At 45.8% G+C, this 25,216-nt stretch overlaps 2 protein-coding genes across 2 annotated transcripts in view; one reads left to right on the top strand and one right to left on the bottom strand.

Moving 5' to 3' along the window:
• The window catches only part of Prss54 (protease, serine, 54), an 18,216-nt gene extending 13,392 nt beyond the window's left edge, over positions 1-4,824 (top strand). Inside the window, exon 5 of the mRNA XM_013012643.1 lies at positions 4,294-4,824. Coding sequence (XP_012868097.1) covers positions 4,294-4,824 — 531 coding nt within the window. The remainder of the gene's footprint in view (positions 1-4,293) is intronic.
• Positions 4,825-5,305: 481 nt separating this feature from the next.
• On the bottom strand, positions 5,306-24,756 carry Ccdc113 (coiled-coil domain containing 113). The gene is made up of 9 exons (XM_013012642.1): positions 24,656-24,756; positions 22,025-22,151; positions 19,468-19,623; positions 17,056-17,211; positions 16,320-16,400; positions 14,846-15,001; positions 8,206-8,313; positions 6,604-6,759; positions 5,306-5,392 (listed from the first exon to the last, which is right to left on the bottom strand). The coding sequence occupies exons 1-9, from the start codon at positions 24,754-24,756 to the stop codon at positions 5,306-5,308; spliced, it is 1,128 nt and encodes a 375-aa protein (XP_012868096.1).
• Between the last annotated feature and the right edge of the window lie 460 nt (positions 24,757-25,216).

Raw genomic sequence — 25,216 nt, 5'->3', positions numbered from 1 at the left:
GGTTAATGGAGATCAGAATCTCCTGGATTTTTCTGCCCAGGCTGGATTCAAACTATGATCCTCAGATATCAGCCTCCTGAGTAGCTAGGATTATAGGTAATAGTCAGCTGGAGCACAACTTCAGTGTTGTTTTGATCTGCATTTTTTTTTTTTTTGGTTGTGGGGCTTGAACTCTGGGCCTGGGTGTTGTCCCGCAACTCTTCAGCTCAAAGCTATTGCTCTACCACTTGAACCACAGCACCATTTTCTGGCTTTTTCTGAGTAGTTTATTGGAGATAAGAGTCTCATGAACTTTCCTGCCCAGGCTGGCTTCAAACTGTGATCCTTGGATCTCAGCCTGCTAAGTACTTAGGACTAAAGGAGTGAGCCACTAATACCCAGCTAGTGTGAATTTTTTTTATTGTGAAAATACTGTACAGAAGGGTTACAATTACATGGGCAAGGTAATGAGTACATTTCTTATCAAGCATTGTTGCCTCCTCCTTTGTTTCGCCTTCCCATCCCCCCCATCCCCACCCCACCTCCAAATTTTGTTTTTAAAGTAAAAAATAAAATAAATTAGATATTAAGTGGATATATAGGGCATATCAAAGGGAAAACAGAAATTTTATAAGAAATGAGATAAAATATATATATATATTTAAACTAATCAATCTGGTTTTAAAATGGACAAAAAGAGAAAAACGAGAAAAAAATAAAAGCATTAGTTTTTGCTAAGCAAAGGACAGGTTTCTGGTCCTCTAAGTATTACAACAGTCTGGTCTCAGTGCTCTGCCCACTGGCTTTTTTCCCTCTGGCTTTGGTGGCCTGCTTCCCAACAGGAAAGGTTTGCTAGCTGCCTTCCTGTTTCCTTTGAGTTGTTTTGCCTAGCAACCTAAAGGCCTGTTTGGGGCTAGGTGGCAGTTATTGCTTCTAAAACTGCAGGAGCATACTGGAGGAGATTTCTCCAGGCAGGTCCTAATCTCTGGGGCTTCAAGTGCCTCCTGCTTGGGAGAAGTAGAGAGTATGCAAGGGTCCCCAGGCCCTGTCCTCCCCACCATTCAGAGGGTAATTCATTGGCTTCTATCTACTATGTGAGTCCAAGTTATTTGGCCCCATGTCTCTGACTCAGACTTCCCTCAGCAGGTAGGCCAGCTTTCCCAGCCGGCTCTCGGTGGACCAGGGTCTGAATCTTGTTGTATGCTCCCAGAGACTGGACAATACATGGCTCCCACCATCTTGCTGTGACCAAATGCTGGAGAGAAAGGAGAATTTTCCTCTTGCCTATGTCTCTGCAGTTTCCAACTTTGCCTGGCTAGACTTCAAATCTGCATAGGATTGGGTCCAGGGTTAATTGTATTCTGTGTGTGTGTGTGTGTGTGTGTGTGTGAGCTCTGTACTAGGGCTTAAACTCAGGACATCAAGATCTTGATTGGCTTTTCACTCACAGCTGGTACTCTACCACATGAGCCATGCCTCCAGTTCCAGTTTTTTGCTAGTTAATTGGAAATAAGAGTTTCTTGGGGGCTGGGATGTAGCTCAGTGGCAAAGCGCTTGCCTAGCAAGCGTAACGTCCTGGGTTCGATCCCCAGTACCAAAAAAGAAAAGACAAAAAAAATACAGTTAAAAAAGAAGAGTTTCTTGGTTTTCTCTGCTCTTCAATCCTCACATCTCAGCCTCCTGAGTAACTAGGATTATAGGCACAAGTCCTGTTTTCTGAGTTTTTGCATCTCACTTTTACCCAGAACTTGCACACTTTTTAAAAAAATTCTTCTACACCCACTTTATCCATTTTGCTTTCCAATGCTCTTGTTTTCTTTTCCTTGAGGGGAGGGACTGATGGTTCCTGGTTTTAAATTCACCACCTTGCTCTTGTTGGGCAAGTACTCTGCCACTTCAGCCATGCCCCATTCCTTTTGCTATTTTTACTTTGTTTTTCAGATAGAGTCTTTTTTTTTTTTCTGGGGCCAATCTCAGACTAAGATCCTCCTATCTCTGCCTCCTTCATAGCGGAGATTACTGACATATGTCATAATGCCTGCTTCCCACTCCTATTTTAAATAAGGTTCTGTCTGATCACAGTCCATTTTCTAAAACTGCCTTTTTTCATTCTTTCTGTTGCCTCTTTGGATGTGTACCTTCTGCCAGGCTGGGCTCTCTGCCCATTGGAGCATCCTTCTGTTCAGCTTGCCAAAGTTGTCCATCTTCCTTATTAAAAGCTGCCTCTGCCCACTACTGAACCTTCAGTGCACTATCCCTCTCATCCACCTGGAAAATGAGTTGTTCTTCAGTTGCTCCCTTCCCTAGAGATGCTAGGTAGGTCGGCCATCTTCACCAGATGTTTTCTAGTGAGCTCAAACACCAAATTGCACATGAAGATATGCATGCAAGTACAAAGCATAGCATCTATGATATTCAGACTTGTCTTGGATACTATTCTTTGTCAGATATTGAGTTTTTCTTCTGTAAGAAACCCTGCCTCCAGCCAGATGAGAACCGTATAGGTTTGGCTCTCCTTTGTATAGAATTCACAAACACCTGGTTTGAGTCAAAAATGTGGCTCACTTGGACCAGCCAACAAATCATAAAGCAAAGATGGAACCTAGGGCAATCAGATCTCCAGGTAGACTCTCCCTTCTCTGTTCTAACCCTGTCCTTTAAGATGCCAATTACTTATTCCCCTCTAAGCAACCTCAGGACTTCTAATGCAGAAGTGTTTTCCTCCTGAGGACCTAGGAAGGCAAGAAAAATGCATATCTATGAGGCAATTCTTTGTAAAAGTCTATTAATTACAAAAAGCACGAAGGACTGCCTCTCATGTACTGTTGCTCTTCCAAACTTGGTTAGTATTTATCAAGTGCCTTATTGCTATGGGCCTATGACCAGGGGGAAGATCTTAGCAACTTCTGAAATTAGATGTGTGAACTTCCAGTAGAAGACAGAACCATTCAACAAAATTCTGTCCCTAACCATCCCCTCAATCCAGTATCACACTTCATCAAATATAAGATGCCACTAATTGTAGAATCTATCATGATTTTATTTAATCTCAGGTATCCACTGATTAAAGACACACCTTAGTTTCAGAGCTAAGCAGGCCACACAGTCAAGGACAGTGGGGTAGCCCCTTCCCTTCCCATTGGGGCTAAGAAAGACCATGTGTGGAATGAAGGTAGAGGTAGCTGTTCCTTTAAGAGGAGGCCTGGGGTGGGTGAGAGGCAGACCAGGTAGGCAACTCATACCTAGTACTTGTCTTGCTTCTTTCCCCCATTTCCCCTTAACTTTTGGAGAAAACTGATGATCTTTATAAACATCAGATGGTAGTAGCTAAACCTTCATCGAGTGCCTATTGCATGGCAGGTAACATGTTAGGTGCTGCATATGTCACAGACATTCACTGCATCACCACTCCGGCTCAGTGAGAATGATCACATGGCCCAGGGGCACATATCTAGCTAGCTAAGCAGACAGAGCTTCTACTCATTCACCTTGTAAGAGATGAGAGGTATGTGACAGAATCCTGAGTTCCCTGGGGAGAGGGAAAGGCCACACAGGTGGAATAATCCCAGCCAACCACTTGCTCATACCTGTGATCCTAGCTACTTGGGAGGCTGAGACTTGAGGATCAAAGTTCGAAGACTGCCCCAGGAAAAAAGTCCATGAGAGAGACTCTTAGCTCCAATTAACTTTCTCCACCCCCTCAAAAAAGCCAGAAGTGGTGATGTGGCTCAAGTGGTAGAACACTAGCCTTGAGGGAAAAAAAAAAACAACTCAGGGACAGTGCCCAGGTCTTGAGTTCAAGCTCCAGTACCAACACAACAGACAAACAAAACTCCAGGTAGAAAAGCGGTGAACCCAGCCCAGGGTGTGCTCCCGGGGAACTCTCTCTGTCCTCTTCTATAGCCCCCACTTAGACCTGAAGGTGGGAAGAAGGGCCTTAAAGGAAGGGTAGGAGCAACAAAGTGAGGAGAAGGGGAAGTGTGAGCAAGGCAAGCCATTTGCAAGGAGAGGCTGGCCAACACCTGAGGAATGAGGGAAGAGTCAATCAAAGGTACACTTGGGGGTGAAAGTGGGGGTGGCAGCAAGAAAGTGATGAGCCAGGAAGTTTCGGGCAATGTGCAGACCTCCACAAGGAATTTGCATAATGACAGGAAAATCACCCTTTTGGAATTTGTGGTGGCAGCCGTCTAGTATTGAAACAGTATCCTATAATTTGTCCCCTTTTCCAAGGAGAATCGACAGTGAGTCGCACAAGGATCTGGAAAGTGAACCAAGTGTTTTCCAGGCCCTAAAACCTTCTGTCCTTTGTTGCAGGGGGAGCCAGGGAACCCCATGATGTGCCAGCTCCAGGAGTTTGATCTGTGGGTCTTGAGAGGACTCTTGACTCCAGGAGGTGACCAGTGTCCCGGCCTATTCCTGTATACCAAAGTGGAAGATTACAGCGACTGGATCATGTCCAAGGCTAGGAAGGCTGGCCCTTCCCTGTTTTCACTCCACCCCTGGGAGAAGTTGATCCCAGCAACCTACCACCAGCCATCGGCCCTTTTCCCCCTGAGCACTTATCCTGCACCGCACCCCATGGCCTGGTCCCACTCCCAAGAACCGGACAGGACCACTGTGCACTTAGTGCCAGCAAACGGCTCTGGAGATTCCAGTCAAGCCTTCAAGGTGAAGGGGATCCAGGATGCAGACAGACATTCCGAGGGAGCCTCTCAACCCGTGTACTATGACTACTATGGTGGTGAGGCTGGGGAGGAGACTACTGCAGGTCAGAGTAGGCTGCGTCAGCCCCAAGCAATGAGCTTCGTTTTCTTCGTGCTCGTTTTCTTTGGCAGCGGTGCCTAGTCTAGCTAACCCACCACCACATGGAAGAGGAAGCTCGGAGCACTGAGTGCCAGGCATTCACCAGGCCCTTTTGGTGTCTGTTTTTGATAGGTGCTCACCTGGGCTGCCAAGGATTGGCACGCACCATGGGGCTGGGGCTGGCTCTCCTGTCTCACTCCTACTTTGGAAGGCCACTTTCATTTGTCCGTGTGAACTAAATGTGTGGGCTAACAAGTGTCAAACCATTCCAGTGCCCTGTGGTTCTTTCAATGGGAAATAGTTCCTGGGGCCAGGCTGCAAAGATACTTTCCATGGGTACTCGTAGCCCCGGAGGAGGTGATCGGCCTGGCTTGGGGAGTTGGGGACACCAGTTAGCACAGAGAACAGTCAGATGACCCTATGACTAGAAAAGCACTGAGTGCTTTAATGGATCACTTGATCTGCAAGCTATTCCTTTCCTACCTCCCCCGCCCCCACCGCTGCCTCCATACCCCCCCCATCCCTATTTTGCAGGAGGGCCTGTCGCCTGCATCTGCTCAGTGCTGGTTTTCATTTTATTCCAAGCCTTGCGATAGCCTTTTAAGGATATCTGTAAAACACACAAAGTGGGGAGAAGGAGAGAAAACCTGAGTAAACTCAGTGTGCCTATTTCTAATGCATCTACTTCTAGCCCCGCAGAGGGTACAGATGACGCGGGCTGGGGGTGGGTGGGGGAGACAGCTGGGTAGAGGCTCCCAGGGGTCAGCTCCCACCCCAAACCTAAACCACATTGCCAGTTCCTGCAGCCTCTGGGGCTCAGATGTGACCAGACCCAAGTTGGGCTCCTAAATTCCTCCCTGCCACAAAGCAGTCACAACAAAGACAGAAGGAAGTCACGTGAAAAATGTAGCTGGGACTCAGATGTGAAAACGCCCAGCTCCCAGTTTTCCAAGCAGCCCAACTGGGTTCTTAAGCCACAGTAATTCTGTCTTTGAAATGACCTCAGTGTTCGCAAGGGCTGTATGGTCCCAAGCTCTACTGTATAATCTGACAGCAGCATGTCATGGTCCCATTATCCAGAAGTTGACAAGGGACCAGGGGGCTTCCATGAACACTGCGCCACGCCCAGGGGCCGCAGGAGGACTCAAACACGCAAAGACCCTGGCAACTATGGAAACGAATGCAGTCGAGTACCGAGTGACATTCAAAAATGCATTCTTGTCTCATTTTTAAGAATACTCCTCCATGTGCAAATCACTATTCAGAAGCTTCTAGAATTCATGATAGCAACAACTAAAAATACACTATTAGTATAGTCTTTCCCTGGTACCAAAACTAACAACAATAACAGTAAAAATAAACCATTTGTAAAAAGGAGTTTTAAAAGCCATTTCTCATTCTTCTTTTATAGCCGAAGCAATTGTTAAAATGTTTCATAGACAAAATACATCCAGCCTGGTGCCGGTTGCTCACGCCTAGCTACTCAGAAGGCTGAGATCTAAGGATCATGATTCAAAGCCAGCCCAGACTAGAAAGTCCATGAGATCCTTATCTGCAATTAACCACCAAATAGCTGGAAGTGGAGCTGTGGCACTAGCCACAGGCTCAAGACACTAGTCTTGAGAGAAAAAAAAAGCTAAGTGATAGCACCCAGGCCCTGAGTTCAAGTCCTATGACCAGCATACATACAAAAAAAATTCTCCAAATGTCTCTGTTATTTTAGGCCAACAAAACAGACCCCTAAACAAAACTTTTGAGGAGCATGAAAGATTTGTCAAGCTGTAGAGAAGGCATCATCCCACCTTGGGTCCTCAGGCTCACCTCTGCAATCTCCACTTTTCTCTCCCACATCTTGATGGTCTTCTCTAGGTCCCCAATTAGGATCTTTTCCTTGACGTACATCATCACTGGTGGCGCCCGGAACTCAGCTAGCTGCCTCCTCAACTTCTTGTTCTGAGTCTCAGCACTGGACCTGTCCTGAGTTGGGAAGGGCAGATTAGCTCCAGGGAAATCGGGAGACTCCTGCTCAGAGGACGCTGTGGCCCTGGCATCTCTCTGCATTCCTAGTGTAGTTCTAAAAACAGTGTGTTTTGTTTGTTTCGGATATTTGTTTGTTTACAGATTATAACTTTTGTTTTGGTGATACTGGGGATTAAAAACCACTTGCTTGCACTCCAAGCAAGCACTCTACTACTCAAACCATGTTTCCAGGCCTTTCACGTTTGTTGTTTGTTTTTGTTTTTGTTTTTTGTTTCCTCAGATAGGGTCTTATACTTCTTATACTTCTGATCTCACTACCATCAACTCCTGTGTAGGTGGCATTAAGGCTACCATGCCCAGTCAGATTGCAATGTTTTAAAGTCAATGAGAATCACCAGCTTTTTCTTTCTCTTCACTTCCTTTCCTATCTCTACTTCATCCCAACCTTGTTTTGGTTTAATTTGGGCTTTGGTTTTATTAAGATGGGGTCTTGCTACATAGCCCAGGCTGTCCTTGAATTTACTATGTGACCCAGCTTGGCCTCAAACTCTTGACCCTCCTGTCTCTACCTCCTGAGGTTGAGGAAACAGGCCTATGCTACCATACTCAGCTTCCCTTTCCTGCATTCTTTCTTCCCTTTCTCCTTTACTAAGGAATATGCTTTACTTATGATTTATTTGTAAGAAAAAAGGTCTTTTTAACTTCACTTTAACTTCAGACCCATAAAATTTGCTACTTTTTTTGGTGTGTGCTGGCCCTGGGGCATGAATTCAGGGCCTTGTGTTCTTGCTTGGCCTTTTCAGTCAAGAATGGTACTCTACCATTTCAGCCACAGCTCTACTTCCAGCTTTTTGCTAGTTAATTGGAGATGAGTCTCAAAGACTTTTCTGGGCTGAGCTTCAGTCTCCCTTCCTCCCCCCCCCTCCACTTCCAGGAGGGCACCCATACTCTGTTAGAGTGTGCACCTGCCCTTCTGCTTGTCTTTTTGCCTGCCTGCTTGCTTACTCAATTAAGCTCTGCCAAGTTTTCTTACAAAAAAATTGTGATCTTCAGATCTCAGCCTCCTGAGTGGCAAGGATTATAAGCATGAGTCACCAGCATCCAGCTACTTGAAACACTTTTAAACATTAAATACATTCACACTGTAGTATAATCCCCTTCACCATGTGTCCCCAGAACTTTCCCTCTTCCCAAACTGCAACTCGGTCCCCATAAGCAATCCCATTCTCTACAGATCCCTTAAGGAACTTTTCACCTATAGTGAACATAACATTACTAGGTTGTAAGTCCAGCTTCTGATCTGATGGCTCAGAGCTATTTTGACTTTTGTGATCTCAGCTTCTCTGGGGAAATCATCAAGAATCTAGGAGGTTGGTAGATATACATGCAAGTGCTGTGTGCAGGAGACAGACATCAGAAATGGCATGTTTTGCCCTCTCTTACGTCCTCGGCCTGTAGGGTTTCTTTTTCAATTTTTTCAAGTAGTTCAGTTCTCGTTATGATCTCCTTGTCCAGGTTGATGTTCAGTTCCATTGCCCGGTAAAGCTTGCTCTGAAACACAAAGCTTCCATTAAGAGCTTGAGAGACAAGTGCACCAGGGGCTCACACCTGCTACTCAAGAGGCTGAGATCTGAGGATCAAGGTTCTGAACCAACCTGAGTAGAAAAGTCTAAGAGACTCTATTGCTAATTAACCAGAAAAAATGCTGACCTGGAGGAGTGGCTCAAGTGGTAGAGCACCAGCCATGAGCAGGCAAGCTGAGCAAGAACACAAGGTTCGAGGGAGGGAGGGGATGGTAGGGGGAAAACAATGGAGGGGCTAACAATGTTCAAGAGGAAGTGTACTCATTACCTCACTCATGTAACTGTAACCCTCTGTATAGTATCTTTACAATAAAAAAAAAAAACACAAGGCTCTGAGTTCTTGCCTCAGTAAAAGGATTAACAAAGAAACAAATTTGCCAGGTGCTGATGGCTCACGCCTGTAATCCTAGCTACTCAAGAGGCTGAGATCTGGGGACTGCAGTTCAAAGCCAGGCCTGGCAGGAAAGTCCATGAGACTCTCATCTTCAATAAACCAGAGTGGAGCTGTGGCTTAAGTGGCAGAGCTCTAGTTGAGAAAAAAGAAGCTCAGGGACAGTGCTCCAGCCCTGAGTTCAAGCCCCAAGACCAGCACAGACACACACACACACACACACAGAACTTGAAAAGGCACAGAGGAGTAGAGGGAGGAGAATCTAGGCCTGCCTGTGCACAGGAACTTAGGTCTTTGGAATCTTGAGGACTGAGAACTAGAGTGGTTAGACACATGTAGACCAAAATCCTGCCTCACTCTTATTAAGGACAACTTTAGGCAAGTCCTAGAACTTTATTAATACTGGTGCAGCCACTGTCTGGTAGGATTGTGGCCCTTCTGGTAGAGAACTAGACACAGTGCCTGACACATGAACCCTCAGCAGGTGCCATGACCACCTCTAGAGGTGGAAATTGTGGTGAAGGACCACCACAGGGTGGATGAGAACCCTTGGCCCCTTTACAGGTGAGAAAACTGACCCTCAGGGAGGTGAATCAATCGGCCAAAGATCACACAGATAGTAGGAGCCAGGATTTGAAGCCAGGCAGTATGATTCTGCTGCCCATGGGTCCAGCAGGGGCTGGAATTCCTCAGAAGCTGCCCTGAAGATTCTTTCTGCATCATCTGAAATTCCATCCCCCCCAACCCCCACCCCCGCCCCACCGCCGCCTTACATGGGAACAAACCCTGACCGTGGAGCTGTCAGCCTGTATCGAGTTGGGATGTGCTCTGCTTAGCTGAGGAATGGGCCAGTAGAAGAAGCTAGAGATTTTAGGGGGTTCATTGGTCCAACAAACCTTGAACACTATCCCACCCTTCACCAGGCACTGGCTAGTGGAAAAATCTAGGCCTGTCTCCAGGAGGCCAGCCTCAGCCCAGAGGTGGGGAGGCTGGCAAATCACTGCAGAAAAATTGTAGCAGCCTTACTGTGCCAAGAAGAGACTATGCCAAGGCAGTGGAGGAGGGGAGAGCTATTCTGTCATGGAGAGAGGTGGGGGGGGTGGAGTCAAGGATGACTTTAGCACGTGGAGGTGTGGATCCGTTGGTAAAGTGCCATCCAACGAATGAATGAATTGGAGTCTCAGTCTGGGACAAAAAGAAAGAGGGGTGTGTGTGTGGGGGGGGGGAGTATGGGAAGAGGAAAGAGGAAGAGAAAGACCTTCCAAACCAAGAGCCTGCGGGAAGAGGGGAAGAGCTATAGAGTCACAAAATGGAGATGGAGGGGGGCAGGAATGGAAGGGAAGGGGTGTGGTTATGGGCTGTCAGCCTGGAGCCACCTGGGAGGCCTCAGGGACCCAGGAGTCATTCTCCTCTCCACTTGTCCCTCTTTTTTTGCAGGGGGGGGGGCGTGGAGCCTGGGGCTTGAACTCAGGGCCTGAGTACTGTTCCTGAACTTGAACTTCTTTTGCTGAAAGTTAGTGCTCTACTACTTGTGCCACAGCTCCACTTCTGGATTTTGGGTGGTTAATTGGAGGTAAGAGTCTCATGGACTTCCTTGTCTGGGCTAACTTTGAACCTCAAAATCCTCAGATCTCAGCCTCCTGAACTGCGAAGATTACAAGCAGGCATGAGCCACTGGTGCCCAAACACACCTCACTTCTTAAAAGCTCATTTCTTGCTCCGTGTCTTGTGTGTGAATGAGACCAAACTCAAGAGGACAGTAGAGGCTGTGGTGGGGGAGGAAGGGCGGGGCAAGGCGGGGCAGGAATTCTAGCAAACTAGCCAGGAGGTGTGGGGAGGGGAGGGGAAGGATGATGTTCACCCAACCACTCAGGAAGTCAGGGAAGGGGGGATGGAACAGCCAGGACACCGAAAGGCAACTCCTATCTCTGCTGGGGCCAGGTCTCCATGAAGGCATGGTGGAGCCAGAATGTGATGCTGGGCAGAGGGGTCAGGCATCTGAGTAGGCCACCTCTGAAAAGGACCCAGTCTAGTAAACCACCACAGACTCTGTAGCTTAAAGCCACAGCCATTTCGCTTTTCTGTTGGTGCCCCCAGCCTCCCTTGTTTCTGGGGCTTGAACTCAGGGCCTGGGCACTGTCCCTGAGCTACTTTTTGCTCAAGGCTAGCACTCTGCCACTTGAGCCACAGCTCCACTTCCAGCCTTTTGGTGGGTTAATTGGAGATAAGGGTCTAACTGACTTTTCTGCTTGAGCTGTCTTCAAACCGCAATCCTCCACACTCAGCCTCCTGAGGAGCTAGGATTACAGGTGTGAGCCTCTGGCACCCAGCTCCGTGGCCATTTCTTATCTCTTCTTCTCTATAAGGCAGAAGACTGGTTATACCAGCTTCTCTGGTCATGCCATCACCGGACTGAAACCAGTATTGACCAGGATGGTGGGTGTCATCTGAGACACAAGGTCCATCTCCAAGCTCACTGGCTGTTTGTTGGTAGAACTCACTTCCTTGCACTAAGGTGCTGTTTTCTTTCTGGCTGTCCGCAGGTGTCTCTCAGCTCTTAGAGACTACTCTAAGACCCTTTCCGCGTGTCTTTCTCTATCTTCAAGTACTAACAGAGAACTTTTGACCCAGAAAATAGCATTTCTGCTTCACCTCTCTATCTCTTACAAAGGAATTCTACTTTCAATAGTTTCATGTGACTAGGCCAGGCTCACCAGGATATTTTAGGCTCAACTATGCCATATAATGTTACCTATTCATGCAACAGACATAGCCTGATGGTAGATGCTGTCATATCAGAGCTTTGGCTGGGATTATTCAGGGTATATGCACCAGGGGCAAGGGTCTGAGGACATCTTATAATTCTACCTTCTTCCAGACACCCAGTCATTAGTCAAAAGTGACTCATGAGCTAGGGTCTGGTGGCTCACACCTGTAATCCTAGCTACTCAGGAAGGTAAGCCCTGGAAGATCAATGTTCAAGGCCAGTCCAGGCAGCAAAGTTCACTAGACTCCACCTCCAAAATAACCAGAAACAAGCAGAGCTGGAAGCGTGGGTTAGGTGGTAGAGCGCCAGCTGAGCAAGTGTGAAGCCCACAGTTCAAACTTCTGGGCTGCCCACCAAAACTTTAGTTAGTCAATGAAAGAGCAGAGTGATGTATGGCAGCTGTGCTAGCCCATCACACAGAAGAGGCTGTGTCTGTCTGAGAGGTCTAAGTGCTATCCCCTGAGCACTTGACCTTGTACCTGACACATAGGTTGATGTTTTTGCCAGTAGACGAGAATTATTCTGTACATTGTTAATAAGGTGTCATAGTTAGGTGTTTGGCGTTCATGTCAGAGTGTTTTTCCTGTCCCACACCCAAACCCACCAAACACACACCTGAATTCTCAGCAGGTCATTTGGCAGTCTTAGCTGAACACACCTGCTCTGGCCAGCCTGTCTTTGGTGCTGATACAGCCCAGCCCAGATAAAAACCCTTAGACACAAGACCTCAGCTCTCCCTCAGCAGAACCACCATCGAATCCCTCCCCATCCCGGGGGAGGGGATCCTGCTCCCCAAGCCACAGCTGCTCTGCCTCTGTTTCCCTGGGCAGAGCTGAGAACTGGAACCTGGAGGAAGTGGGCCTGATTTCTACCCTCACCTGTCACTTTGGGTCCATCTTTAAATGCCGGTGGGTATCCCCTCACGAAGGCCCCCCCCCTCCCGCCCATCCCTGCTGCTATCAGGTGCAACAGGCTCTGGACCAGAATGACTCCTTCAGCCCTCTGCGGCCTGTGCTGCTGCTGTAATCCACAGTGAGTTTAGGGATGCCCTGCAGAGCTTAGCTCAGCACCTGGCAGCTTCCCTGCATAAATCGATAGCAAGACCAGACAGGTCCCACATTATTTCAGTGACTTTACGGGTTAAGATGGAGGTCCCACATGATCTGAGCATGTGCTTCCGGCTTGACGCAGTCACGGGGACTGACTTGGTGTGGATGCCATGATCAGATACCGAGCGCTGATGCGATAAGCTCCGCGGGTGACCTGCTGGATGGCTGGATGCTTATGACACATCCATTTCCAAGTGCTTGCACAGTATGTCCTGCATATTCTATGGAGGAGGAGAGGCAAATGAATGGGTCACAGTGGGCTGGGAGTCCAGTCCCAGCTCTGTCTCCAACCTGAGTCTGAATCTGGCAAATATTCTGTATCTTTGAACCTCGGGTTTTTATTTATTAAGGGAAAATATTTAATAAACATAAGCCTGGTCCGAATATATTCAAGTTACTTTTTTTTTTTTTAACCAGGGCTTGAACTCACATAATCACTGTTGCAATTAACTAGCCTGGACTGGCTTCAAACCTCGATCATCCTATTTCAGCTTTCTTTGTGGCTAAGATTACAAGCATGAATTACTAGATGTCTGCTGACCAACTCAAATTAACTTTGTGTGTATGTGCGTGTGAATGCATGCATGTGTGTGTGTGTGTGTGCATGTGTGTGTGTGTGTGTGTGCATGTGTGTGTGTGTGTGTGCTGTTCCTGGCTCTTGGACTCAGAATTTAGGTGCTGTCTCTTCGCTTCATTGCTAAGGTTTAGTGTTCTACTACTTGAGTGTCAGCTCCAATCCCAGCTTTTCTGGTGGTTAACTGGAGATTAGAATTCCATTGGCTTTCTGGCTGACTTCAAACCCCAATCCTCAGATTTCAGCCTCCTGAGTAGCTAGGATTACAGGCATGAGCTACCAGCACCCAGCTTCAAATGTACTCCTCTTCTCTCCCTCCCTCCCTCCCTCCCTCCCTCCCTCCCTCCCTCCCTTCCTTCCTTCCTTTCCTTCCTTTCCTTCCTTCCTTCCTTCCTTTCTGTCCAAGGCTAGAACTCCAACTCAGTACTTGTGGCTTTCACTCATCAGTTAGCACTCTATTAACTGAGACAATCCTTCAGACTTACATTTTAAAACAATACTGTGTGGGTCAAAGGACACTGCAGAGTGAGTTAACTCAGCCTATAGCCACCATTGTTATTTGGGCACTAGGCCAGGAAGCAGCAGACTTTTTCCATAAAGAATCAGATACTAAATAGTTTAAGTTATTATATTGATGAAATTAAAAGTGTAAGACTGAACTATAATATTTTGGAATTCAGGTCTGCTAATGAAAAGAGGGAATGTCTCGGGGAGAAGTCAGTTTTCCTTCTCTGGGTTTTGGAACTCCGAAAATGTTTTCTATCATCTAATTTCCTGCAAATGTTTTTCTGTAAAAGCCATTCTGAGCTCACAGGCCAGCGGGTAGAACACACTTGTTCAGCTTGCTAACCACTATGACAGACAGACAAGAGTCACTCATCAGGTGGCCAGATGGCCTGGTGTGCCGGGGAGAGGCCCTAATCAGCCAATAGGCTCTACTTAATTATTAATAGTGTCTTCTTCTTTCCCTACGGCATTGTATTTGGGTGATAAATAATTTAGTCGTTCTCTGATTTATAGCTGAGACTGTTTTCCTTTGTCACGTTTTAAGCAGGGAAGCGCTTAATATATGCCTAAGTTAAACACAGACCTAAATGTGGTTAGCGTTTTAAAAACATCATGCATAAAATTAACCTGGAGAGATGGGCACAGGTGGATCATGCCTGTAATCCTAGCTACTCAGGAGGCTGAGATCTGAGGACTGAAGCAGGGCTGTTGCTCAAGTAGTAAAGTGCTAGCCTTGAGCAAAAAAAGCTCAGGGACAGTGTCCAGCTCCCAGGACTGGTACACACAGGCAAAAAAATAAATAAAATCATCGGGAGAATTCAAAATGAAGTGTCAGACATGGGCTGCACCCCCTAATCCAACCAATATCTGTGGAGTAGGGCACTGTTTGTTGTTATTTTGTTTATGTACACATACATATATCTACATGCATATACATATAGATACATGTATACACACATGTATATGTTGGTCTCATGCTTCCAGAGTTGTGGAAGGAAATTTTAGGAGGCATGGTTTTGTTGAGAGAAGTCAGGAGGCAGTACTGGGTGAAATTGCACAAGAACTTCCCTATGGCTGGACCGTTGGGTGTGGGCATCAGTTAGGGGTGCTGCGCGTTGGGGTATGTAGGCTCTGGGGCAGGCTGAGTCTTACTTTGTATGCATTAAGGGTCTGCAGAGTGCTTCCAGCGGCCAGCTTCAGCTGGATCAGCTCTTGATTCCTCGCTTCAATTGTCTCTACATACTGAGCATTTTCAATCTTCAACTGCTGAAAATCAACATCGTGGAGGGCCTCGCCCACCTCTTCCTTCTACAACTCAGAAAGAAGGAAAGATGGTTGTTCAGATATGATTTCTGAATGTAGCCTCCCACCTTGAAACTTCAGGATGAGAGTTTGGAGATCTGTCATCAGTCATTCCACAAATGCCCTGGGCAACCGTGCTATGGTCTGGGGATGGATGTTTGAGCTAATACAATGCTCCTTGGCCCAGCTAAACTGTGGTGCTGGGAATGGGAAAAGGGACACATAGAAATCCTGGGCGGGGCCTGGAAAGGATTCTCTCAAAGGGTAATACCTAAACAAGGCTGTAAGGAAGAGTAGGGATCCAATCATTAAAAAGTCTTTTGTAGCTGGGCACTAGTGGCTCACACCTGTAATCCTAGCTGCTCAAGAGGCCAAGATCTGAGGATTTTGATTTGAAGCAAGCCCAAGCAGGAAAGTCTGTGAGACTTTTATCCCCACTAAACTACAAAAAGAAAAAAAAAAGCCAGAAATGGAGCTTTAGCTCACCTGGTAGATCACTGGCCTTAAACAAAAGATCAGGTACAGTGCCCAGGCCCTGAGTTTAAGCCCCAGGACTGGCTCACACAAGTCGTTTGTAAACCTGGAAAACCCCTCCTTTGCTTCTAAGTTGTTTCTACAGGGTGGGTGTGTAATAACATCAGGTTACCTACTTGATTTGCCCTCACACTGTCTGCCCAGCTAGGCCTTTGCTATCTTAAATTTGTGGCTATATTTGTTCAACTTGGGGGTAGTTGTAAAGTGCTTCTTCTTCCCTTCTTCTCAAACAATGATTTCTTTAAGCCCCAATATCACTAGTCTTCTAGCTCTCATACATTCCACCTGTTTTCTTGCCCTGTGAGCAATCCCTTTCTCCCTGATTTTTTTGCACAGTAGCTGAGTTTCTTATTAGCTGCTACAAGGTCAAAATTACCTAAAATAATGTGCATTTTTTTTGTCTTACAGTTCTGGTCAGAAATCTAAAATGGGTTTGGGGGCTAAAACCAGGATACTGGCAGACCTTGAATCCTTCTGAAGCCTCTCAACACTTCCAGATTCTAGAAGTTTCCTGTATTCCTTGGCTCATGACCCCTTCCTGTATCTCATCACTTTGATCTCTGCTTCCCTTGTATCTTCTTTTACCCTCCCCACCGGCTGGCATACAGGAGATCACATTCAGTCCAAGATCACCTCCCCATCTCAACTTACTTCATCATATCTGAAAAATCCTTTTGTTGCATACAATCACAGATCCCAAGAGTTAAGGCAGGAGCAGCTTTGGCGGGTATGAAAGCTATGATCCAACCTGCCTTTGAAAGGAAATATAGAGGGGGGAAAAGCCACATACCTGTCGCAATTGTAAAAGCATTTTTTTCCTCTGAACTTTGAGAGAAACATTTTTCAAACATAATTTATCCTTCAGATTATCCTAAGGAAAAAAAAAGTATATTATAATCAGTTTCTCTTCTTTTATCCCTGTTGGTTTGAAAAGTAGATGTGGAGCTGCCAACCAGACCTTGAACCTAACATCCCATCATTTATTTGAAGTCCTTTTACTTCCCCCCTGGCTGGCACTGCAGTGGTGTTTCACACATGGGTAGCATGCAGAGGAAACTGGGTATGCTCCATGCAAATTGCTTTTCAACTCCAATTTATTTGGGTGTGGGGCTCCTGGAAGGGGGATTTCTTGACAAAAATGATCTTATGATTCTGTAGTTTCTTTCTTTCTTTCTTTTTGCCAGTCATGGTGCCTGAACTCTGGGCCTGGGCACTGTCCTTCAGCTCAAGGCTAGTGCTCTACCACTTGAGCCACAGCGCCACTTCCAGCTTTTTCTGCTTATGTGGTGCTGAGGAATGGAACCCAGGGCCTCATGCATGCAAGGCAAGTGCTCTACCATTGAGTCACCTTCCCAACCCTGATTCTGTAATTTCTTATTCTCACATGTTGGCTCACATGTTAGATGTAATACAGGCTCCAGAGCTTGACATGCTGGAGAAGTCTCTGGAAACAAAGGCCTACTACACATCTCCCCCCCAAACTCCTCGCTTCTCCCTTTCTAAGACCTAATCAGCAGCCAACTCACCCTCCGGCGGTTCATTTCCTCTATGTACTTCATTACTTTTTGAGTGGCCAAAATACTGCCTTTCTTCTTGGATACGGTTTTTAGAATATCTTTTTCAAAGTCATGCACTGCTCTCTGAACTTCAGTCCATCGAATTTCAGCTTCTTCGATGATGGCCTGGGAGAGTAAGAATAAGTGGGATGAGTTTCCCAAAATTCCCAAGGACACATTCCCTGGGGATACCGAAATTCCCAAGCTGTTTTATGCCCCAAAATATAAAACGCCTTAGTCTTAGAAAGACAGATACAAACCTGATTACATGAATATTATTTTAATATTAATTAAACTTAATTAAAAATTATTATTATTAATTTAAAAATTTTTTCCAAAACACACTAATGTAGCACAGTAACACAACGAAGCCCTCTGTGCTCAATACCCCAGTGCAACGCTGGTCAATGGAGGGGTGCTCTTCAGTCATCATTGCCCCAATTTTTTCCTCACTCCCAGGGTTATTAGGAAGTGTACCCTAGTCATATTATTTATCTAAGTATTTTAGCATAAGGATTTAAGAGATGGATTCTTTAAAACAAAACCTATAACCACAGCATACCTTCAAAAGTTTACAATTCTTTAATAATAAAAGGAGTTTGATGTTTAAGTGAGTGATTGGTTAAAAAAAACAAAACCCTAAGTTGTCCTTCGTGTATTGTGTGCATGGTCATGGTGCAATCCCTGATGGATTCCAACAGTATCTCCCTGTGAGTACAGCACAGTGGTTTGTTTCTCCTCCAGGGATGGGAGAACCATCCCTATTGATTGGATTGTTCACAGTGCCTTTGAGACCCATGTGATATGACAAATAAATACCTCTTTCTGTTTTTCTACTGAAAGGCCAACACATGTAAAATCACACTTGTTGCTTCCAGCGGATGTGCCAAGTTGATCCATATCTCCTATCAATGAACCAACAGAACTTCTTTCTCCTTCCCTCTCTGTAGAGAGCTGCGTGCAGCCGCACCTGGAAGATGGCGCCGCCTTCTGCCCTCCGCCTTCCCGATGGCGAGTGCTCTCTGTGGTAAACAACTCCTTATATGGCTAAGGCAAAGAATCTGGCTTGCTTCCGCGCACCTGAACCTATTGGTGGTTCCCACGTGGCGTATCAGGGTTGGCTACCCAGCGGGTACTTAAGGCTGTGGGGAATTCTCCCCCGGGTTGGGGTCAGAAGATTGCTCAAAGGTCCTGAATAAACTGCAGAGAGAAGAGTTCGGTGTCGCGTCTTCCTTGCTGGTCAAGGCGGTAGCGACGCCTCTCTCCCTATCCTTGTGATATTCTCCCCTTCTTTCCTCTTTCCAAATGGACACTTCCAGCAAGTTAATGGAGCCTCCAATATGCTACCATTGTCCTAACCTGCTAGGTTGCGGACATATTTTTTTTTTTTACTTTTACACATATTTTTACTTATAACATCTTTTTGTTGTTTTTTAATATTAATTTTTTAATTGAGATTAGGTGATTACATAAATGTCACATAACACAGTATTGTGGAATAGTGATATTTAGTTAAAGTCACAAACACATTTTAACCTTCACAAGGCAAATTGTCATTATCATGGTCCATAAAGTTTGTGAAGTCTATGAGCTTTGACAATACAATTATTTCTTCCACATCAGGTGATATTTACATTCCTTTCTTCTTGCTGAATGTAAGCTGTTCCCTCTCTCCCTCTCATTCCTCCCTTCCCATCGCTGTCTTGGGTTGCTTAGCTCATTTTCATCTACGTCCAGCGCAGCTGATGGGCCCCTCTGTTATAACATCTTTTTGAAGGTACAGAAATGCATGAGTGTCTTACTTCCTTACAAACTTATTCTCTAGACTCAACTATGATTAAGGTTTTACCTTATGTCCTTCTAGATAATTTAACATAACATTATTTTTAATGGGTAAATAATATTTCAAATACCTATCTATAGAGATAGGTAAGACTTTGCTTTTGTTTGTTTGTCCTACCCTTTTTTTGGGGGGGTCCCGTCGTGGGACCTGAACTCTGGGCCTGGGCGCTGCCCCTCAGCTCTTCAGCTTAAGGCAAGTGCTCGGCCACTTGAGCCACAGTGGCACTTCTGTTTTCTGGTGGTTAATTGGAGATCAGAGTCCAGCAGACTTTCCTGCCTGGACTGGCTCTGAACCACAATCCTCAGATCTCAGCCTCCTGAGTAGCTAGGATTACAGGGGTGAGGCACTAGTGCCCAGCTATTACGATAATTTTAAATGTGTTGTCTGTCAAGTAAGTGGCAAGTTCTTTAAAGGTAAGGAGGGCCTCAACTTGTCTTATCCTGCCTGTGTTTCCTCTAAAACACCAACAGTAACACAGACATACCATAGGCACTCCCTGATGAGGTGTAAGTGGGGGCCCAGGAAGGACAAAGAGATACCTCCTGATCCTGCAGGTCCCGTTCAGCATTGGCTCTCATATGCCTTATTTCATCCTTTGTGTCTTCCAGCTCCCTTTGTACAAGCTCAAGTTTTTGGTCTACAGCCAGGCCTGTCAAGCGGTCCATGCGGGCCTTGGATTTCCGTCTGCTTCGAAACTATTAAACCCAAGAGAAACAAAGTCACTGTCAAAGAGGAATTGGTGGCATTTACTAGTGGCTCACACCTGTAATCCTAGCTACTTAGGAGTTTGAAATCTGAGGATTGAAGTTCAAAGCCAGCCTGAGCAAGAAAGTCTGTGAGCCCCTTCTGTACAATGAATTACCAAAAAAAGCTAGAAGTGGAGCTATGGCTCAAGTTGGTAGAGTGCTAGCCTTGAGCAAAAAACCAAAACCAAAAACAAACAAAAAAACAACAAAAAAAACCAAGAGACAATACTCAAGCCCAAAGTTCAAGCCTCAGAACCAGCACATACACACAAAAATATCAGCCCAAGATGGATAGCAAATGATCCCTGAGAACCGTCAGAAACCTCCCTGAATGAAGTTAGGGGGGATAAATGCCTGGTAAAGAGATGCTGTTATGCTTTGAGCCTGAAATGTTCCTGGAAGGTTCATGGGTTTGAAGGCCTGATTCCCAGTACAGCAGTCTTCAGAGATACGGCCTTTGAGAGGTGATCACAACATCTCTAACCTCATTAATGGCTTAATCCATTAGCAGGTGGGAGGTGATGGAAATTTGGGAGGTGGGATCTGTTGAAGGGAGTGGGTTCTTTCAAGTATGCCTTGGGGGCTGTATTTTGTCCCCAGCATCTTTTTCTCCATCTCTTTCTGAGTTCTGTTGCCATGAAGAGAGCAGGTTTCCCCAACACATATTGCCACCATAGTGGTATGCCTCACTTCAAGTTCAAAGCCATGAAGCCAGTCAATGAACAAAGACCTCTGAAACCAGAGCCAAACTCAATCTGCCTTCTAAGTTGATTGCTCAGGTGTTTGTCACAACCACACCAAATTAGGCCAAAGGGGATTTTGATTTCCTAAGTCATCTAAGGCCTTGTACTATGATCTATTTTGGACAATAATTTTTTTCTTTTTTTCTTTTTTTTTTGTCGGTCGTGAGGTTTGAACTCTGGGCCTGAGCACTGTCCCTCAGCTCTTCAGCTCAAGGTGAGCACTCTACCACTTGAGCACCACTTCTGGTTTTCTGGTGGTTTTTATTGGAGATAAGAGTTTCACGGACTTTCCTGCCCAGGCTGGCTTTGAACCGAGATCCTCAGATCTCAGCCTCCTGAGTAGCTAGGATTACAGGCGTGAGCCACCAGCGCCTGGCTAAATTAGGGAACTTTTTATTGGGGGAATGTAATCCCACTGTAGATCCATATTCAAGGTCGTGGGAAGCCTCAAGTTTAGGAAAAACTGGTTTGGAAAGTTTTAGCAAAATGGGGCTGGGAAGGCGGCTCAGTGGTAGAGCGCTTGCCTTGCATGCATGAGGCCCTAGGTTCGATTCCTCAGAACCACATAAGCAAAAAGAAAAAAGCTGGAAGTGGTGCTGTGGCTCAAGTGGTAGAACGCTAGCCTTGAGCTGAAGAGCTGAGAGACAGCACCCAGGCCCAGAGTTCAGGCCCCATGACCGGACCCCAAAAAAGCAAAAAAAAAAAACCAAAAAAACACGAAAGTTTTAGCAAAACAGATAAACAAAAATCTTTCATTTTTCTAGGTATGTGAGGCAAAGGTCACAAGTGGGTGGTCCAGGAAATGCGTGGGCCTCAAAGTTTGCTGCTCAAAGGAAAAGTCTATATACACACAGTCCCTTTGAGAGGTGGAGGCTGCTTCGCTCCTTAATGTGGCTAGACAGGCTTGTAAATAATTACATCCCCAAACTTAAGGGAATTCTTTTATATAAACTAAGATATTCTGGGGCAGTCAAATCCATTACTAACTAAACCCAGTTCTCTGACTTGAAAGAGAAACTCTGAGGGAAAGGAAGAACCAAAAGTAGAACAGGGAATCAGGTACCAGCGGCTCATACCTTTAATCCTTGCTGCTCAGGAGGCTGAGAAGCCAATCCTAAGCAGGCAAACCTTCAAGACTCTTATTTGGAATTAACCAGCAAAAAGCTGGAACTGGATAAGTGGCTCCAGATAACTAGTCATAAGCAAAATAGCCAAGTAAGAGCATGAGAGCCTTAGTTCAAGCCCTAGTACCCTGAAAAACAAACTAAAAGCAAAAAGACTTAGGGGCAAGGCTCAAGTGATAATTCAGTTGCCTAGTAAGTAAAATGGTCCTGGGTGCAATCTCCAATAACACTATTTTTTTTTTTTGGCAGAGCACTAGCCAATAGGTAAAAATGGCATATATTGAGTTTGAGTCCTGGTCTTGGACCTAAAAAAGAAACAAACAAATAAAACAAAGCAAAACAAAAACCAAAAAAGGAAAGGAAGGATGGAAAGCGTGATATGTCCTTTGGCAAAAGAGGGGAACATCAAAAGACAGAGAGCAATACTATTTACATTTAAGGGGATAAACAGATTAAAATGATTTTCAGGTCTCTGTTGTGTACCTGTGCAAGATCGGCTGCAGAAATTTTGATGTCTGATAACCGGGGAGGCCGGTGATCCCCAGGCTCCAGTTTAGAGTAATATTTCTCAAACATCTCTGTCTCCGTTCTGAGAGCTGAATTCCCATAGCTGAAAGGCAGAGGAACCTAAGTAATTCTAACAGGAATTTATACCCCCAGATAACCAGTTCTTAGTACTTACTAGCCACATTGGCTTGCTGAAGGTGTCTTATTTTCTTCACCTATAAAATGGTGCTGCATTTTAGGGCTGCAACAAGAAATGCAAAGACTGGGCCAGATAGTTTCAAACCACCAGAATAAGTGCTAGTCAAGTGTTTGGTATCTTTGTTATTATGTTTAATGAGCCATAAAATTCAGTGTACTGGTAGAATATTGAAAATGATTTTTATTGGTTGTACCTTCAAGTATCATCTAACTCATTTGTGAAATTCCTTCTGAGTTGCTACCTTCTTGAAGTTATACATGCCACTATCTTCAGATATTTTCTTTGGTTTATGTTTCTCAGCAGTCTTATGTCTAGTACTGACAGATGAAAGAATAAACAATGAAAAACTTTAAACAACTAGAGATGAGAAATCAAGGCTGTCTTGAATATACAAGATTGTGATTTTTTTGAGCTTCTTAACATCTCAAATCTATGTAATTTAGCATATTTTGTGCATATTGCACATACGTTAAGAAAGAATACTGCTGATTTGTTAGTGTTGTTTTGGCAGATACTGGAGTTTGAACTCCAAGACTTGCACTCACTCAGCTTGCTTGCTTGGCTGATGCTCTTCCACTTGAGCCATACTTCCAGCCCAGCTTTTTGCTGGTAATTTTAGAGATGAAGTCTTATAGACTTTAGTGCCTGCACTGGCTTCAAACTGGATCTCAGCATCCTGGGTAACTAGGATTACAGGCATGATTCACTGTTGCCCAGCTAGCATGGATGTTTTCATATATTATTGAGCTAATTCCTCTTTGGCTAATTTTTTTGACAGTCCTGGGGCTTGAACTCAGGGCCTGGGCATTGTCCCTGAGCTTCTTTTGCTCAAGGATAGCACTGTACCACTTGGGCTACAGTGCCACTTCTGGCTTTTTCTATGTATGTGGTACTGAGGAATCCAACCCAGGGCTTCATACAAGCACTCTACCACTAAACCACATTCCCTGTATGACTAATTTTTAAGATTAGTGGAGAAGGCTCAATGGTAAACATAAAATATCTAAGTATCTTGATTTTCCAGCATATATCATATTTGTGTTGTAACCTGTGGAGTTGCTCCTGAGTCTGAAGCCCAGAACAAACATTCACTGGGTATGTGAACTTAGGGAAATGACCTCCCAGGATTTCTGATATTGCTTTAGGTCATCTATACAAAATGCATGTCAAATAATAAGCACTCAAAAACTGATAGCAACAGGCCAATTGTGGCCTATTTATAGATGTATAAATCAACATCTCCTTAGTTGCAGAAATCAGAATACTCTGCAAGACCACTGATTCATGGGATGAACCTACATCATGGAATCCTGGTATTCCATTTACTTTCTAGGGTAGATACAAGTCAGAGAGCTAACAATAGTCCTTCCTCACTGTCTACAGTGATTCTTTTTTCTCTTTTCTCTTTCTTTTGTGTCGGTCCTAGGGCTTGAACTCAGGGCTAGAATGCTGTCCTTTAGCTTCTTTTGCTCAAGGCTAGTGCTCTACCCCTTGAGCCACAGCTCCACTTTCTATTGTTGTTGTTGTTGGTGGTGGTGGTGGTGGTGGTGTGTGTGTGTGTGTGTGATTTAGTGGAGGTAAGAGTCTTACAGGCACTGGTGGTTCATGCCTATAATCCTAGCTACTCAAGAGGGTGAGATTTGAGAATCACAGTTCAAAGCCATCCCCGCCAGGAAAGGCTGTGAGACTCTGACACTAAAATGCTGGAAGGAGCTATGGCTCAAAGTGATAGAGCCCTAGCCTCAGGCAGAAAAGCTCAGGGACAGCTCCCAGGCCCTGAGTTCAAACCCCACAAATGACAGAAAAGAAAAAAAAAAGCTTTACAGACTTTCCCAGGCTTCAAGATGCAATCTTCAGATCTCATCCTCCTGAGTAGCTAAGATTAGAGGTCTGAGCCACCAGCACCTGGCTCTGTTGCCTTTTTTATGCCCTGGTTCTGCAATGTTGCCTTAAAGGCAAATCATCCCAATTGCTTCCTTTCTACCCTGCTGCCTTATTAATTTTATCACTAGCATTGGGAAGAGGCTTAGAGGTTACCTGAGGTAGGATTGGGAAGCTCCTGGGCACATAGCCTGGCACCAGTCAGATACCAGGGTCTCAATTTCTAGCTTCACTAATAACCTTCACCAGTGACGCTTGGGGTTACTGAGGGTTTTCCACTCCTTCACCCCGACCCTGGTTTCCTGGTTTTATCAACAGCTTGTTAGGTCACTGGCGCTGGAGCCCCTGGGACCACCAAGCAAAGTCAAGTCCCTGTTCTACTTGGAGGGGGGGGGAAAGGGGGGAGGAGAGGCCTCAGTTTCCCCGCTGTTCATGGATGGTCTCCACGCTGGAGCCTAGGTTTTAGGCCTCTGGGGCAGAGGGTCCACGTTGAAGGGTGATGGCCCATAGAAGACACTGGCCGATACCTGAGTTCATCCACCAGCCCACACAGCTGGATAACAGGCAGGTCGTTCTCCTCGCTCCCCTGGGAGTCCGTGAGGCCGCTGTCGCTCTCATCATCAGTCATCATGCTGCTCAAGCGGCCCTGGACCGCGTCTAGAGGGTCCCGCGAGTCCCTGATGCTTCCAGACATTTTTCACTCACAACGCGACCCTGCTGCTGCTACGCGTTGCTAGGATGACCGACCATGGGCGGGAGGGGCGGGAGGGGCGGGCGGGGCTTCCGTAGGGCACGCCCACCTCCCCAGCCTATCGCCGCGAGGGTGGATGAGGCTGCTGGCCCCGCCCCGACACCCAGACCCGGTCGATTTCCCTCCGAAGTTGGTGGGAATGTTGCAGCGGGGGTTGTTTCAGCCCGCCTTATCTCTGGCACGGTGCGAAGTTTCATTTATGAAAACCCTTGCAACAACCCTGCAATACTGTCTGTTATGTTGTCCGTTCTGATCACCAGGAACCCAGGCAGTTCACAAGGATTTCTGGGAGTGTCTTACGTTTCCTTCTCTTATTGTGAGATCCCCTACTCTGTAC

This window comes from Dipodomys ordii, unplaced genomic scaffold, assembly GCF_000151885.1.
Source record: "Dipodomys ordii isolate 6190 unplaced genomic scaffold, Dord_2.0 Scaffold18, whole genome shotgun sequence".
In the NCBI taxonomy this organism is placed as follows: Eukaryota; Metazoa; Chordata; class Mammalia; order Rodentia; family Heteromyidae; genus Dipodomys; species Dipodomys ordii.
The sequence above is the reverse complement of the archived record's forward strand: the minus strand, read 5'-3'. Positions and strand labels throughout refer to the sequence as shown.